The 13,890-nt window shown below is 35.3% G+C and overlaps 1 protein-coding gene across 1 annotated transcript in view; it reads left to right on the forward strand.

Moving 5' to 3' along the window:
• Positions 1–10,569, forward strand: part of LOC140847577 (UDP-N-acetylglucosamine transferase subunit ALG13-like) — a 69,558-nt gene extending 58,989 nt beyond the window's left edge. Inside the window, 4 exon segments of the mRNA XM_073228278.1 lie at positions 353–595; positions 4,602–4,642; positions 6,183–6,366; positions 9,188–10,569. Of these exon segments, the coding sequence (XP_073084379.1) occupies positions 353–595; positions 4,602–4,642; positions 6,183–6,366; positions 9,188–9,450 (731 nt within the window). The 3' untranslated portion in view covers positions 9,451–10,569.
• Positions 10,570–13,890: the final 3,321 nt, after the last annotated feature.

The raw sequence follows: 13,890 nt of genomic DNA on the forward strand, positions 1-13,890 counted from the left end.
TGTCTGAAAACATCCTTAATTTTATATAAAGCTAAGTAAAAATTTTGCTTTAATGGTATTTTATTTATGTACCTGTTAGCTAATGTTTAAAGTCTTTGGTAGTAAAAGTTCTTTGGTTTCAGTTCTTTTTCTCTTAATTTCAAGTAATTTACATAACTAAAACTAATCTGTAATAAATCCTAGTTTTTAACTGGCTTGTCTAAGAGAATATGGGCAACTTACCTTCCAAGTTTTTGATTTTAAGTCAAAACATAAGAATTAGAGTTGTTTGACCATATTGGGGGTGGAAGAGTAGTAGACAGTGAGCTATTGCTTGTAAGTTGTGCATTGCTACTTTTTGTTTCTTTTTTAGTGATCACCTCACCATCCTGCCCATACCTCTCTGCTCCTATTCCTGCTGCCTATCTACCACCACCACCTGTTTCTCCTCTTCCTCCTACTTTTCTTCCCCCTCCTCCTCCTTTTCCTCCTCATCCTTCATATCCTTCTTATCTTTCCTATTCTCTTTATCCTCTTGAGGTGGGAGAGGCTTCAGATTTACCACCTCCACCTCCACCTTATTCCTGTGATCCAAGTGGCAATGATCTGCCTCAAGGTAAGTAGATTTTGAGACTTGGGTGAGGGTTATTCAGGTCTGAGATGTTTGTCCCTGAAGAAGATTCTCAACTGAGTATCTTTGATTTCTCAACTGTTTTTCTTGAAAAGCAGGAGTCGATAACAAATTTTCTTCATTTCTTAAGTTCCTACCATAAGTGTATGAAATTGTTGTATTCTTTAGGATTTAGGATTACATACCTAGATGTAATTCCAACTTAATTTAAAAGATTTGGAGAATGTTTTTGTTTGGAGGAATTGGGGGTCTGATTTGTCTTGATTTCAGCCATGTGTTGTTTCCTCCATCAAAGTAAAGAGCAGTTTCCCATAGGAAATTCTTTTACACCTCTGTTTGGAAGTGTTTCTCAAAAGAGAATTGTAGTTGAAAATTGTAGCTTATTTATACTTTCCTTACTGTAACGTTATCTTGATTTTTTTAGCTGCTTCTCTCTTCTGTTTTTTTTTTTTCTCCCTAGCCCCTATGGTTGTTACCAAGATCATCTTCAGCTCCATTCTTTTCTTTTTCTTTACCTTAAAACTTCATTATCACCTTTTTATAGATGGTTCCTAAATCTGTCTAGCCCTGCCCTCTGAATTTTCAGGTACTTGTGTCTAGCCCCTTGCTACATTTGGCTTTCTTACTTTCAAACTCAGTCTGTCTATAATGAAATTCATTGTTATCTCCCTTTTTTCTTCTCTCCAGGCCATGTAAAACGTTGACTCTTCTTGGTTTCCTGTTTTGTTAATAATGTGTCATTTCCACCAATTTACCCAGTATCTAAACCCTTACTCCTTCCTTTCACTTACCTACCCCTGCCCAGGATCTACTCAGTTGGCACATAATGCTAATTATACATATTCCAGCATTTTATGAAAATGTTCAAACATACATGAAAGTTGAATTTTAAAATAAACATTGATATATCCACTACCAAGATTTTATCATTAACATTTAACTCTACTTCATGTATCCATCTTTCCCTTCAATCCGTCTTATTTTTGGTGCATTTCAAAGTAAATTGTAGACTTCAATGTGCTATTGCATAAAAACTTAAGCATACATATCTTTAACTAGAGTTTGATATTTATTTTTTCTTCTGATGTAAAGTTTACATATAATGAAATGCACAGATCTTAAATGTACACTTGCTGAGTTTTGACAAATAGATACTTGCACCTCTGTAACCTAAATCCTGGTCAAGGTAGAAAATACTACCATTATCCTACAAAGTTCCCTCATGCCCCTTTCTAGTCATTCCCCACCCCTAGCTCCACTTCATTTAAGAGGCAGTCACCGTTCTTTTTTTTCTGCCAGTTTTACCTGTTTTAGAACTTCATGTAAATATAATCATACAGTATGTGCCCTTTGTGGAAGGCTTCTTAAACTCAGCATTATGCTTTTAAGGTTTTTCCATGTTGCTGCATATGTACCAGTGGTTGACCATTGCTTACCAGTATAATTTAATTGTATGGATATTCCACAGGTTGTCCATTCTATTAATGGACATCTGGGCTATTTACAGTTTGGGGCTTTTATGAGTAAACCTTCCATGAACATTCTCATAAAAGTCTTTGCGAGCATGTTTTCATTTCCTTTGGGTCAATACCTAGGAGTGGAATTGATGGGGCATAGATAGGTGTTTGTTTAGTTTTGTGTAAAATAGTGGAACCTTATCTCCTCCTACTTTCTTTTTTCCCCAAACTTGAACGTTAGCACCTACTTTACAAGAACACCTACTTTATTCGGCTGAATAATCCATTATGTAGATATGCTGCATTTTTATCTATTGGTTTATTGACATTTGGGTTTCCACTTTTTTGCTATTGTGAATAATACTGCTCATGATATTTTTTTGAAGAATCATAGTTATACCATCTTATGAAGGTTCCACATGAACAACATTGTGGTTTCAACATTCACCTGTATTATCAAGTCCACACCAACCCCCACCATTACAGTCACTGTCTGTCAGTGTAGTAAGATGCTGTAGAGTCATTGCTTGTCTTTTCCATGCAGTATTGCCTTCCCCATGACCTACCTATACTGTGACTGTGAATTATAGTGCCGCTTAATTCCCTTCTCCCTGTCCACCCACTCTCCACAACCCCTCCCTTTTGGTAACCCCTAGTCCTTTATGAGAGTCTGTGAGTCTGCTGCTGTTTTGTTCCTTCAGTTTTGCTTTGTTGTTAGATTCCACAAATGAGGGAGATCATTTGGTCCTTGTCTTTCTCTGCCTGGCTTATTTCACTGAGCATAATACTCTCCAGCTCCATCCATGTTGTTGCAAATGGTAGGATTCCTTTTCTGCTTATGGCTGAAAGATGTTCCGTTGTGTATATGCCACATCTTCTTTATCCATTCATCTACTGATGGACACTTAGCTTGTTTCCATATCTTGGCTATTGTAAATAGTGCTGCGATAAACATAGGGATGCATATGTCTTTTTGAAGCAGGGATCTTGTTTTCTTCGGGTAAATTCCTGGGGTGGAATTACTGGGTTCAGTGGTATTTCTATTTTTAGTGTTTTGAGGAACCCTCCATATTGCTTCCCACAATGGTTGAACTAGTTTATGTTCCCACCAGCAGTGTAGGAGGACTCCCCTTTCTCCTCATCCTCACCAGCGTTTGTTGTTTCTTGTCTTTTGGATGTTGGCTATCCTAACTGGTGAGGTGATACCTCATTGTGGTTTTAATTTGCATTGCCGTGATAATTACCTGTGTGGGTCACCTTTTTGTGTGCCTGTTGGCCATCTGAACTTCATCTTTGGAGAAGTGTCTATTCAGATCCTCTGCCTATTTTTTAATCGGGATATTTATTATTTGGGTGTTGAGGCATGCTAGCTCTTCATATATTTTGGATGTTAACCCCTTGTCAGATAAATCATTTACAAATATATTCTCCCATGCTGTAGAATGCCCTTTTGTTCTTCTGATAGTGTCCTTTGCCATACAGAAGCTTTTTAGTTTGATGTAGTCCCGCTTGTTCATTTTTTATTTTGTTGCTGCTGAGGATATTTGTATACAAGTTCTGGGTGACTATATATATATATATATATATATATATATATATATATATATATATATATATATATATGCTGAGGAGTAGAATTTCATGCCATTTGTGAATTTCCTGCTATTATCTTTTCATATTTTTTAGCTAGAGCATTAGGCTTTATACTATACTCCCACAAAATAGTCAAAATACAAGCTGATTCTTCAAAGTGGTGTTGTGTATGATTTTACTTAGAGTTTTCATCTTAAGAAAGTTGTTTTCTGAGAGTTCATTTGTTATTGGAAGATGTTACCTTATTTATGAGAATGTGTATGTATCCCAGGTCAGTCAGTGAAGATAAATACAGAGAGAGAATGGGAATGCTATGACTGTTTCCCCTCCTACCATACATCTAGTTTTTGTTCACTTGTGAAATATTTTAGGTTCTGTGTCTGGAAAAATTTTATCACCTTAGGGTATAACTTCTTTTGAGTTACCTTCTTAATTGCCTCCTCTTTTTGGAGTTCTAGGGGTTGTAAATTGGTCATGTTAAATAAAAGCAGGATGAATTGTTTCATACACTTGTCTCAATAGGCATCACTAATCTTAGCATTGGTAGAGCATTCATTTGTACAGTGTGGAGCTCCACTAATAGAGGACCAATATGATTGCTTATGTAGTAGATTTGTATTAAAGTAAAATTTTATCTTGAGACAAGCAAGAAAATAACCTCTACTGGATTTTTTCTAAATACTAGCCAAAGTGGCATTCCTGTAATGTCTGCCTAATATTAAGAATAGAAATAAAATACGTATTTGGTAAATTAAACTTTGGATCAGAAAATGGTCTCTATAGTGATAGGTAAGTGGTCATTTACATTTACTAAGGGAGAATTGAGGGTGATGTTAATGTGGTGATAAGGTATGTATCTACCTTAATACTCAAAGGAAAGCTTCTAAGTGTTCTAATTGCTTATGTCATGTAATCACTAAAATTAAAATTTTTCATTTTAGATATGAGAGTTCTGCAGTACTATTTCAATCTGGGATTGCAGGTAAGAGTCATGTTAAAATTGCTTTGATAAAGTCAATATTAAAAATGAAGCTGTTTTGATAATCAGACTCTTGAACTTTAATAGCCAAGAATACTGCCAGGGGCCTAAAAGTTTTATTCCTGTCTTTAATAATGTATCTCTGAATAATGTATACAGGTCAGTTTTCTACTTTAGCCTCATAGTGCTTCAGTTTCTCTTAAAAATAGTTGTTAAGTTATGGTGAGTAGGGGCTCTAAGCACCCCAGCTTTGGCATATATTGGCCTCCACATTTAATATATGCCAATCCTTCATTATGTTGTTCTGTCTCAAAATAATAAATGGATTATTTATCCATACTTAAAACATTTTTATGACCATTTCTGCATTTCAGTGGAAAAGTAATCAGTCTAATTCAAAGACATTTAAGGAGCTCTGTTATTTTTAAAGTGTTCATGTACATAGGTAATGTCAAACACTGATTTCACTGCCCTGAATTGTTTAAGGGGGGTTCCTGACAGATACGTTAATGTCACTGACAGGTGTTTCTGATTTCAGGAGATACCTCTTTTATCATTTCAGCCATCATTTTCTCCCTGAAATATATTTGACTTCTGATACAACAAGATGGCGTATTTCCTGAAAAGGAATAATACATCTTAAGGTCTGGTGAATGATCCAGTCTCCTGGATAATGTTCAGAATAGTTTGTATTCCCAAACATGGATTCCTCTAAAACCTTGGACATACCATTTCCAGAAAACTATATTCTCCAACTGTCACACATTTTTAAATTGAGTAGTAGAGGGTGTTTTGTTCTTCAAGACTATATTTCTTAAATGTAGTTTCAAGAATTGAAAAATAAACTATTTTCCCCTTCAGTTATGTTAGTTTATTATAGTCACATATGGAAATGTAACTCATTCCACACGGTGTGGCATTTAAAATATTCTGCATTTCACATAATCGGTATGCAAATAAATGCAGAATAGATATTTTAAAGATTTTTCATATTAAAGGTAATAGCATTCATTGTCATAAATCTCAAAAATGCTAAAACAGCCAAATTATAACTTCTGTACACTGATGTTTCCTTACAGCTTATATACTTACTTTACAAAATATGCGCTGCTATATAATCTTATAAATTTTTAAGTTAACAATGTGAGCACTTTTTTTCTATTACAGCATTTTAATATTGCATCTATTTGAATTCATCATTGTGTTTCCTGTTGTCAAAGAGTTGTGTTGTTTGTTGTTTTTTTGCTTTTAAAAATGATGCTATAAAAGACATATTTGTATACAGGTCATTGTGTGTATTTCTAGTTAGGATGCTTTCTTAAAAGAATTTCTAGGGCCAACTATGAGATTGGGATGCTGGAAAATATCCTAAAAGTTATAATATAATAGAGAACAGATTTAATAAATGTCATGTCTTTTAGGTCAAAAAGTCATTGCTACCCCACCTAAAAATAATGGCCCAACCTTTTTTTAAGTGAGTAGCCATACTATTTTACCAAGAGATAACAGTAAGCATGTGTGTTTTCCCTCTCTTATCTAAAAGTGCTATCACCACAACTACTGGTGCTCCTTGGTCTATGTGCCATATATGCACCAGCAGCAGCAGCTTCATGTACAGAATTACCCAGGCTATACTGAGACACCTTCTCTGGCAGACCAAACCAGTTCTCAGTTGTACAGTGAGGTGGAGAGTCAAGATGGCACACAGGCAGAAGCATCAGCAAGTGGTGAGTATATAGTAAGATTGCCTGCAAGAAAGACAATTAGATTTTATTGTAAATAATAGTCTTCAGGTATTTCATTAGGTCTATATACTAGAGCAGTGTTTCTCAAAGCATGCTATGTGTGTCCTTTAGGGTCTGTGAGATCCTTTTAAGGGATCCATGAGGCCCAAAGTATTCATCATCATACACAGATTTTAATTGTCTCTTTCACTGTGTTATATTTGCACTGAGGGTGCAAAAATCAGTGGTGGGTAAAACTGCTGGTGCCTAAGCCCCAAACTAAGGCAGGAGCAATGAAACTGTGTGCTAGTAATCAGTATCTTGTCCATTCCCACACCCCATAGTACAAAAAAAATGCCAGTTTTATTTTTTGTTTCATCAAAGATACTCTTATTTCTATTAAATCTTTATCATTGATTAATTGTACTTATTCTGTGTAACAAAATGGTAAGTAGTAATAAGCACTCGGCATATTGATGACTACCTTAAAAGGATTTGTGAGGCTGAGTTCTGAGCTGAACTAGCTTTTTTCATAGAACACTATTTTGACTTGAAAAAATGATGGACTGACTATGGTTATTCAGACTTGGGGATCTGGCAGACATTTTCTCAAATGAACAATGTGAGCCTGTCATTTCAAGTAAAACTACTGGTAGTATTTGTTGTCCAAGGTAACAATTACAGTTTTTGAATAAAAACTAAAATTTTTGAAAACTTGTCTGCCACTATGAGTTTGACAGCTTCCTAGTACTTAACTGTCATAATAAGATAGATGGGTCTATTAATGAATGTAGTTTTTTTACACTGTATATTGAAGTGTGTCAACATTTGGGAGCTCTGTATTATCTCAGTGAAATAATATTTTCTCTTTTACCAATGTATAATGTCACCTGTGCATGATTTTGTAACATCTATCAAAAGTACAAGATAAAACTGTATTTTAATACTGACAGAGTACAAAAAGTCCACATTGCTACCCACCTTTAAGAAACTACCACTTACCTAGTTTGGGTGTAGTGTCAGAAGTTACCTACAATTATCTGGAAAGGCTAGTTATTTGAAAGACTTCCCTTCTTTCCAACTACAAATCTGTATGAGGCCAGATTTTCTTCATATACTCCAACCAAAACAACATTATCATGATAGATTAAATGCAGAAGCAGATAAGAGAACCCAGCTGTCTATATTCAGCCATACATCAGAGATTTGCACAAGTGTAAAACAATGCCACTTGTCTCAATTTTTGTTTTGGAAAATATTTTTCTGTAAAAATTTTGTGTTACCAATAGTGGGCTTATTTTTAAATGAATTAAATATTCTTAACTTTCTTAGTTTATATCCTAATACAGTAAATATTGGTAGTTATAACCCACATAAGCAAAAGCTATTTCAGATCCTCAATTTTTAAATACATAAAGGAATCCTCAGACTGTTGTACCACACCGTAAAGATGGTTGCTCTGTCTGTGAGTTCACAGTATAATGTTGAGGAGGCATTTTGAAGGACTTACAACAGGATCTTTGGACCGCCCTTGGAAAGAGTCAGCAGAAGGTGGAATAAAGGATGTAGACTAACCTAACCAAATCTGTTTCCCATCCAGCACTGCTCGCTTGATGGTTGCGATCTTGGCTGAGTTACTTAACCTCCCTAATTATCTGTAAAATGGGAAATACTTGATTTGCCAGGATTATTCTAAGAACTAAATGAGATAGATACACTGTATATACCAAACGCATAAGTATACTGTGTCGGGGTCATGTGAGGAATATGAATATCCTTCCTTCCCTTTTTATTTTAAAACATACTAATGGTTTTGGAACTTTAGCCTTATGGAATCTTATTCCTAGTCTGGTGGTGTGATGTGCCCTGTGGTAATAAAAATTAAAAAGTTTCAACCTTTCATGTATTTTTGTACCATGTACCATTTATAAATTTTCAATTGTAGTAAACCATGAGACCCTGGAAGTCTTAATTTCACAGAATGAGCTAATCTATGTTATCCCAAGTAATGAAGGACTCCTTTTTGTTTACTACTTATATAGTCACTATAGCAGGGTCAGAACAGCATCTGTGTCCACTAAAACTGACTTAAGGTAGCTAAAGTGCTGTAAAACTAAAATTATGCTAATATCTTTATGACATTCAAGACATGACACTTAAATTGTTGGTCTTTTAGGATGCTCTTTAGACCTGTACCTTAAAGTATAGGCTACATGGTATAGACACCCAAGTTTTTTTTTATTAAGGTATCATTAATATATACTCTTATGAAGGTTTCATGTGAAAAACAATGTAGTTACTACATTCACCCATTTTATCAAGTCCCCCCTATACCCCATTGCAGTCACTGTCCATTAGTGAAGTAAGATGCCACAGAGTCACTACTTTAAGACACCTGAAGTTTTAATTGCTTAAGAAATACAGAATAGTCATTTGGATGATATGTGTTAAACTGAAAGCTGTTGAATCACTTAATTGCAACTGACTCTTAAAATAATTTAATTGACTAGAAGGACTCTAGAGAATGTAGCATCTAGTCTGTTTTGGTACTTAAATGATCCCAGAGAGATAGTTGTCTCTAGGTAGAATATATTTGACACATTATATACACACAACACAAATTTTTTAAGGAAATTTTCATACAATCTTCTGATAACCTGTCCTAAATTACCAACGTTGATATCTAAAGTGCTCCCACCATAATTGTTGTGATCTTTCCTATAGTTAGTGATAAATTTTATTTTTACCTGTAAGATCATCCATTTATGTTGGTGTTTTGTGTATCTTTGTATATAAAGCATACTGTTCACATTCTTTATTTCAGATACTTTTCCAAATGCTGACCCTGCATCTGTGCCTCATGGAGCACAGTGATGTCAGTGATATCCAGTGATGTCAGATCCCTTTGGGAAGCCGTCTTTGCTTGGTTTTGAATCCTGCCTCCCTGTTTTGCCTCGTGTCCCTTGGCATCCAGTTGGTGCAGCATGTGGTGGTTCTTGTCATATTCATGGTACTATGAGACCTGGGCCAGATGGCTATATTGCTTCATCTCCATTAGCTTCTCATCATGTACCTCAGAATATGTAAGATTCAGCAGTATGAAGCATTCTTAACACTGCCATTTTTCTTGCTGTTCTGGTTTTTAAAAATTGTTTTATGTTAGTGTTTGAATTAGGTGGTGAGAGTGGTTACTATTATATTTGTCTTTAAAATTGTTTTATCTTCTGGTTTAAAATAGTACTTTAAAATAAAGGAGTATTACTCTGGGTGTGTTAAGGAAATTGAGCCACATACTGAGCATACTTCATTGTATTCAACTGTTTTCCTATCAGCAGGCTTGTCAACTTTGTATTAGCTGATGGTACCAACTGACAAGAAGAATAAATCACATGAACTATATCCTTGGTTCAGATATTACATACCATATTAAACCATGAAAAGTGCAACAACTGCTTTTTTATGAAACCAAGAGCATTTTGCTTCTGGGTAACTAGCAGTATTGAATTATTTCTTAATTGTCTGAACTGAGTTGTGTTCTGTGATAACCATTTCAAAGGCACATGGTGCTGTGCTTTAGATTTATCCCATATGCTCTGTTTAATTCTGGATTTGTGTAAGTGTTTTACGGCACACTACTGAATTGGTGTTCTTTGCAGTTAGCAGTGAATAAAATTAGCATTTAAAATTGCTAAAATTAGTGTGATTTTCTTTTCAGTTTTTCCTGGCAGCAAAGATAATAGACATTTGATTGTTCCAATATGTTTTCTTCCACTTGTACTTTGGTTGCAAAACAACAAATTTATGGCAAGAATTGATGGGACCAGTTGAAATGTTATTCAATCGTAAGATACTGCAATGCTTGTACTACGATATCTGGTTGTTTTCCCTTGAGAATGTTTCTTTTTAGGTTGCATTTTTTTACATCTGTTTACTTCATTCTTGAACTTTGATCTAGACTTACTTTTTCATTGTACTGTACTTCCAGCTGTTGTTATATCTTTCAGTTTTTGTTTTTAGACTTGTATCTCTCCAGGACTGCCTTGTCTCTGACTTTGTGAGATGTATTTCATCAGTCTTTCTGCCTTCTCCCTTTCATCTACCTAAAGACCACAGATTCTTCTGAGTCAGTTCTCTGAGGACTAATCGATCATGAATGCTTTGCAGTTTCTCACCTGACAGACATCTATTTAAAGTGTATTCTTTGGTTGCCACAAAAGTTATTTATATTGTCTTAATAAAGTCTTTATATTAAGATCATTAATGCTTGTCCTTTCCAACCTTGAGTTATACCCCAGGCAAAAAATATTTGAGACTTTGGGAGTTGAGGTGCTATAACAGCTGAAAGAACTGAACTGGAATCAATTTCAAAAAAGGTGTCATATCTTCAATGTGCTGTTCTTGAGACGAATGATATTAATGAGTTCCAAATCAGTGACCTAGTTAAGGCTTGTGCTTCATGAGACACGGAACTGCTTGTGTTTTGTTTTTGCATCCTTGATCTTAAATCCTTGTTGTACCAGTATGTGACAACTTTAGTAAAGAAAGATGGAAGGCAGTGAGTGTACTGGCTTCATAACAATTTGTCTATTAGTGTTTCAGCTTCTCTGCTAATATCCTGTTTTATACAGGTACAAATTGTTTTATGTTTTAAGGGAAGATTTACTTTAGTCAAGCTTCAAACATGGAGCAGTCTCTTTCTAACATTTTCTATGCTAATGTTTCTGAAATACACATGATTTTCAACAAGTGAATTGTCCTGTACCTTGAACTGTCAGTGATTCACTAAATTAGCTTCTAAGGGGTGTTTTAGAGGGTTGTAGTCTTGTCTTGAGAACGTGGGCCTGGAAACTGGTTTTAAGACAAGCACACTTGTCTTAGGCTTCCACTTGGTTTGTTTTTATTTTTAAACTTGTAGGACTGTGGTCTGTTACTATAATGCAATTTGATGAGATGCTTGTTAAATTAAAAACCAGGGATCAGTGGTGTCTACTAGATCAGCTTAATTGTTACTGTCACCCGTGTTGAAGTCCCCAATATTTATGGTCTGTTTAAATCATACAAATACAGTCTACACTTGTTTATGTATTACAGTCTTCTCAGAGAAATAGTCAAGGAGTATACACTGATCCTTTTATTGTTTTGGGGATAGGGAAGATGGAGGTGACCTGTTGTCTTGCCAGTGGGTTTCAGCCCTGGGCAGGTTTGCTGTGGATTCAGTGTGACCAAAGAAATTGACAGCAAAACGTTCTCTGGGGTGAAAGGGTTTATTACCCGCCTTGTTCTCTGGTGGTAGGTCGAGCACTAGCATCTCTGCCTCCACTCAGGGCACTGGGCCAAGCTCTCTATATAACGCAATTATAGCTTACTGCCTAAAGGTGTGGAAGCAGCAGCCCAGCAACAGGCCAGGTACATCATCAGGTGGTTTGAATACTAAAAAAATTAAGCATAAGATTTTAGAGAGGGTGACATGGAATGTCTATAGGTAAGTACCTTGTTCATGTATCTTGGGGGTTAAGGCAACCCTATACTGTAGGCAGGTATTGGTAAATTCTGTAATTCTCAAGAATATTCACTAGATACATGTAGAAATTAAATTTTTTGAATCCATGACATTTATTTGTAGTTAAAACTATTTGAAGTGAGCAAACCATTTTAGGCTTACTGCTTCATTGTGTTTTCTAATCACCACCACTCTGAGTTCACTTTTCTTCTAATGTTGCCAGACTAGAGTTTAGAGCTTGGAAACCAAGAAATCCTTTACTGTTGAACAGCTTTTTGTTTTTTATTTATTTTAACTCTTTCTTGGTATGTGGCTCTTGCCACTGACTAAACCTTTTGTGAAAATGGAGTGATTTCAACAATATTAAACTGAATAAATTCTTATGAATTCAGGCCAGTCAATAAAAGATCTATTTTAGCCAGATATTACTGATTAACAATATTGATTTATTGGTGTTAAGTGAGTGGTCAGTCCTTGTACCCAATCAACAGGCAGATCTTTTCTTGGAGACCTTTTGGCTTTTTCAAACTATGTAATACAGGCTTTTCACATTGTTTACAGAATTATAGAAAAATTTCTGTCCTAGTAATAGGGTAGTAAAGTTTTAGACTTAAAAAAAAAACTAATGTGTTTTGCAACACCATGGATGAATATAGAGGGTATTATGCTCAGTTAAATAAGCCAGGTAGAGGAAGACAAATACCACAGGATTTCACTTACTTGTGGAGTATAACAACAAAGCAAAACAGAAGAAACAAAATACCAGTAGGCTCATTGACACCAAGAAGGGACTAATGGTTACCAAAGGGGGAAGGGGTTGGGGAGCATGGGGGTGTGGCTGGAGGAAGGGGACCAAGGGGCACAATGGTTCACAATCATAATATAGGTTGGTCACAGGAACAGTACTACAGCATGGAGAATACAATTAATGATTCTGTAATGTCTTCCAGTGTTGACCAATAGCGATTGCACTAGAGGGGGATGAGGACTTGATAACATGGGTAAATGTTGAACCACTGTGTTGTCTATTTGAAACTAACGTAAGATTGTATGTCAGTGATACTTTAATAAACAAAAAACCTAATGTTTTGTTTCTTTGTTGGTATATTAGCCTGATCAAAGTGACGATTTTTATCCTGATAAATTTCAGTTATGTAAGATGAATAAGTTCTAGAGATCTGCTGTACGAATTTCTGTCTATAGATAACAATACTGTATTACACTTCAAAATCTGTTAAGAGGGTAGCTCTCATGGTAATTGTTCCTACCACAATAGAAATAAAATGTTCTATCACATGTATAGCCCTACCAAAAAGAACTCCACCATTTTATATTCCGATGTTTTGGTTGCTTTTGCAGTTGAACTTTGTTTCAATTTTCTTTCATTCCTTTAGCTTGCTGAAATAGTTTCAGCTACCCAGAAAGTTTTCCTCCTAGTTGTTTTGAAGCATAATGTAGATTTGGCTTTTGTTAACCTAGTTCCTTTCCTATGCTCACTGCTTATTTTCCTGTGTTTTATTTTGAAAAAATGTAAACATAATAGGAAGTTGTAATAATTGTGCAATGAGCATCTGTATATCGACCACCTAGATTCTACAATTAACATTTACTATACCTGCCTTATAAATCCTTATTTTTGATGCATTACAAAGAAAATTTGCAAACTTAAGTACAGTTCACCCTTAAATATTTCAGCATGCATCTTGTTAACTAGAAGGCAGTGTTAAAAGGGTCTTTTTTTTTTTGCTCTTGTAAAGTTTCCATGCAGTGCAATGCATGAATAGGTGTTTGATGCAGTGAATTTTGACAAAATGACACATCTGTGAACCCAAGCTCTTATCAAGGTAACATTTTCATGATTCAAGAAAATTCTGCCATGCTCCTTCTCAATCCCTGCTTCCGTGATCCCCACCCCTATTCAACCACTGTTCTTCTGATACTTCCCCCATCATAGATTAGATTCTATTTTTCACAGTGTATGTAAATGAATCAGAGTATGTGTTCATTTGTATAAGGCTTCTTTCAGC

The sequence above is a fragment of the Manis javanica genome, chromosome Y (genome assembly GCF_040802235.1).
Source record: "Manis javanica isolate MJ-LG chromosome Y, MJ_LKY, whole genome shotgun sequence".
Classification (NCBI taxonomy): domain Eukaryota; kingdom Metazoa; phylum Chordata; class Mammalia; order Pholidota; family Manidae; genus Manis; species Manis javanica.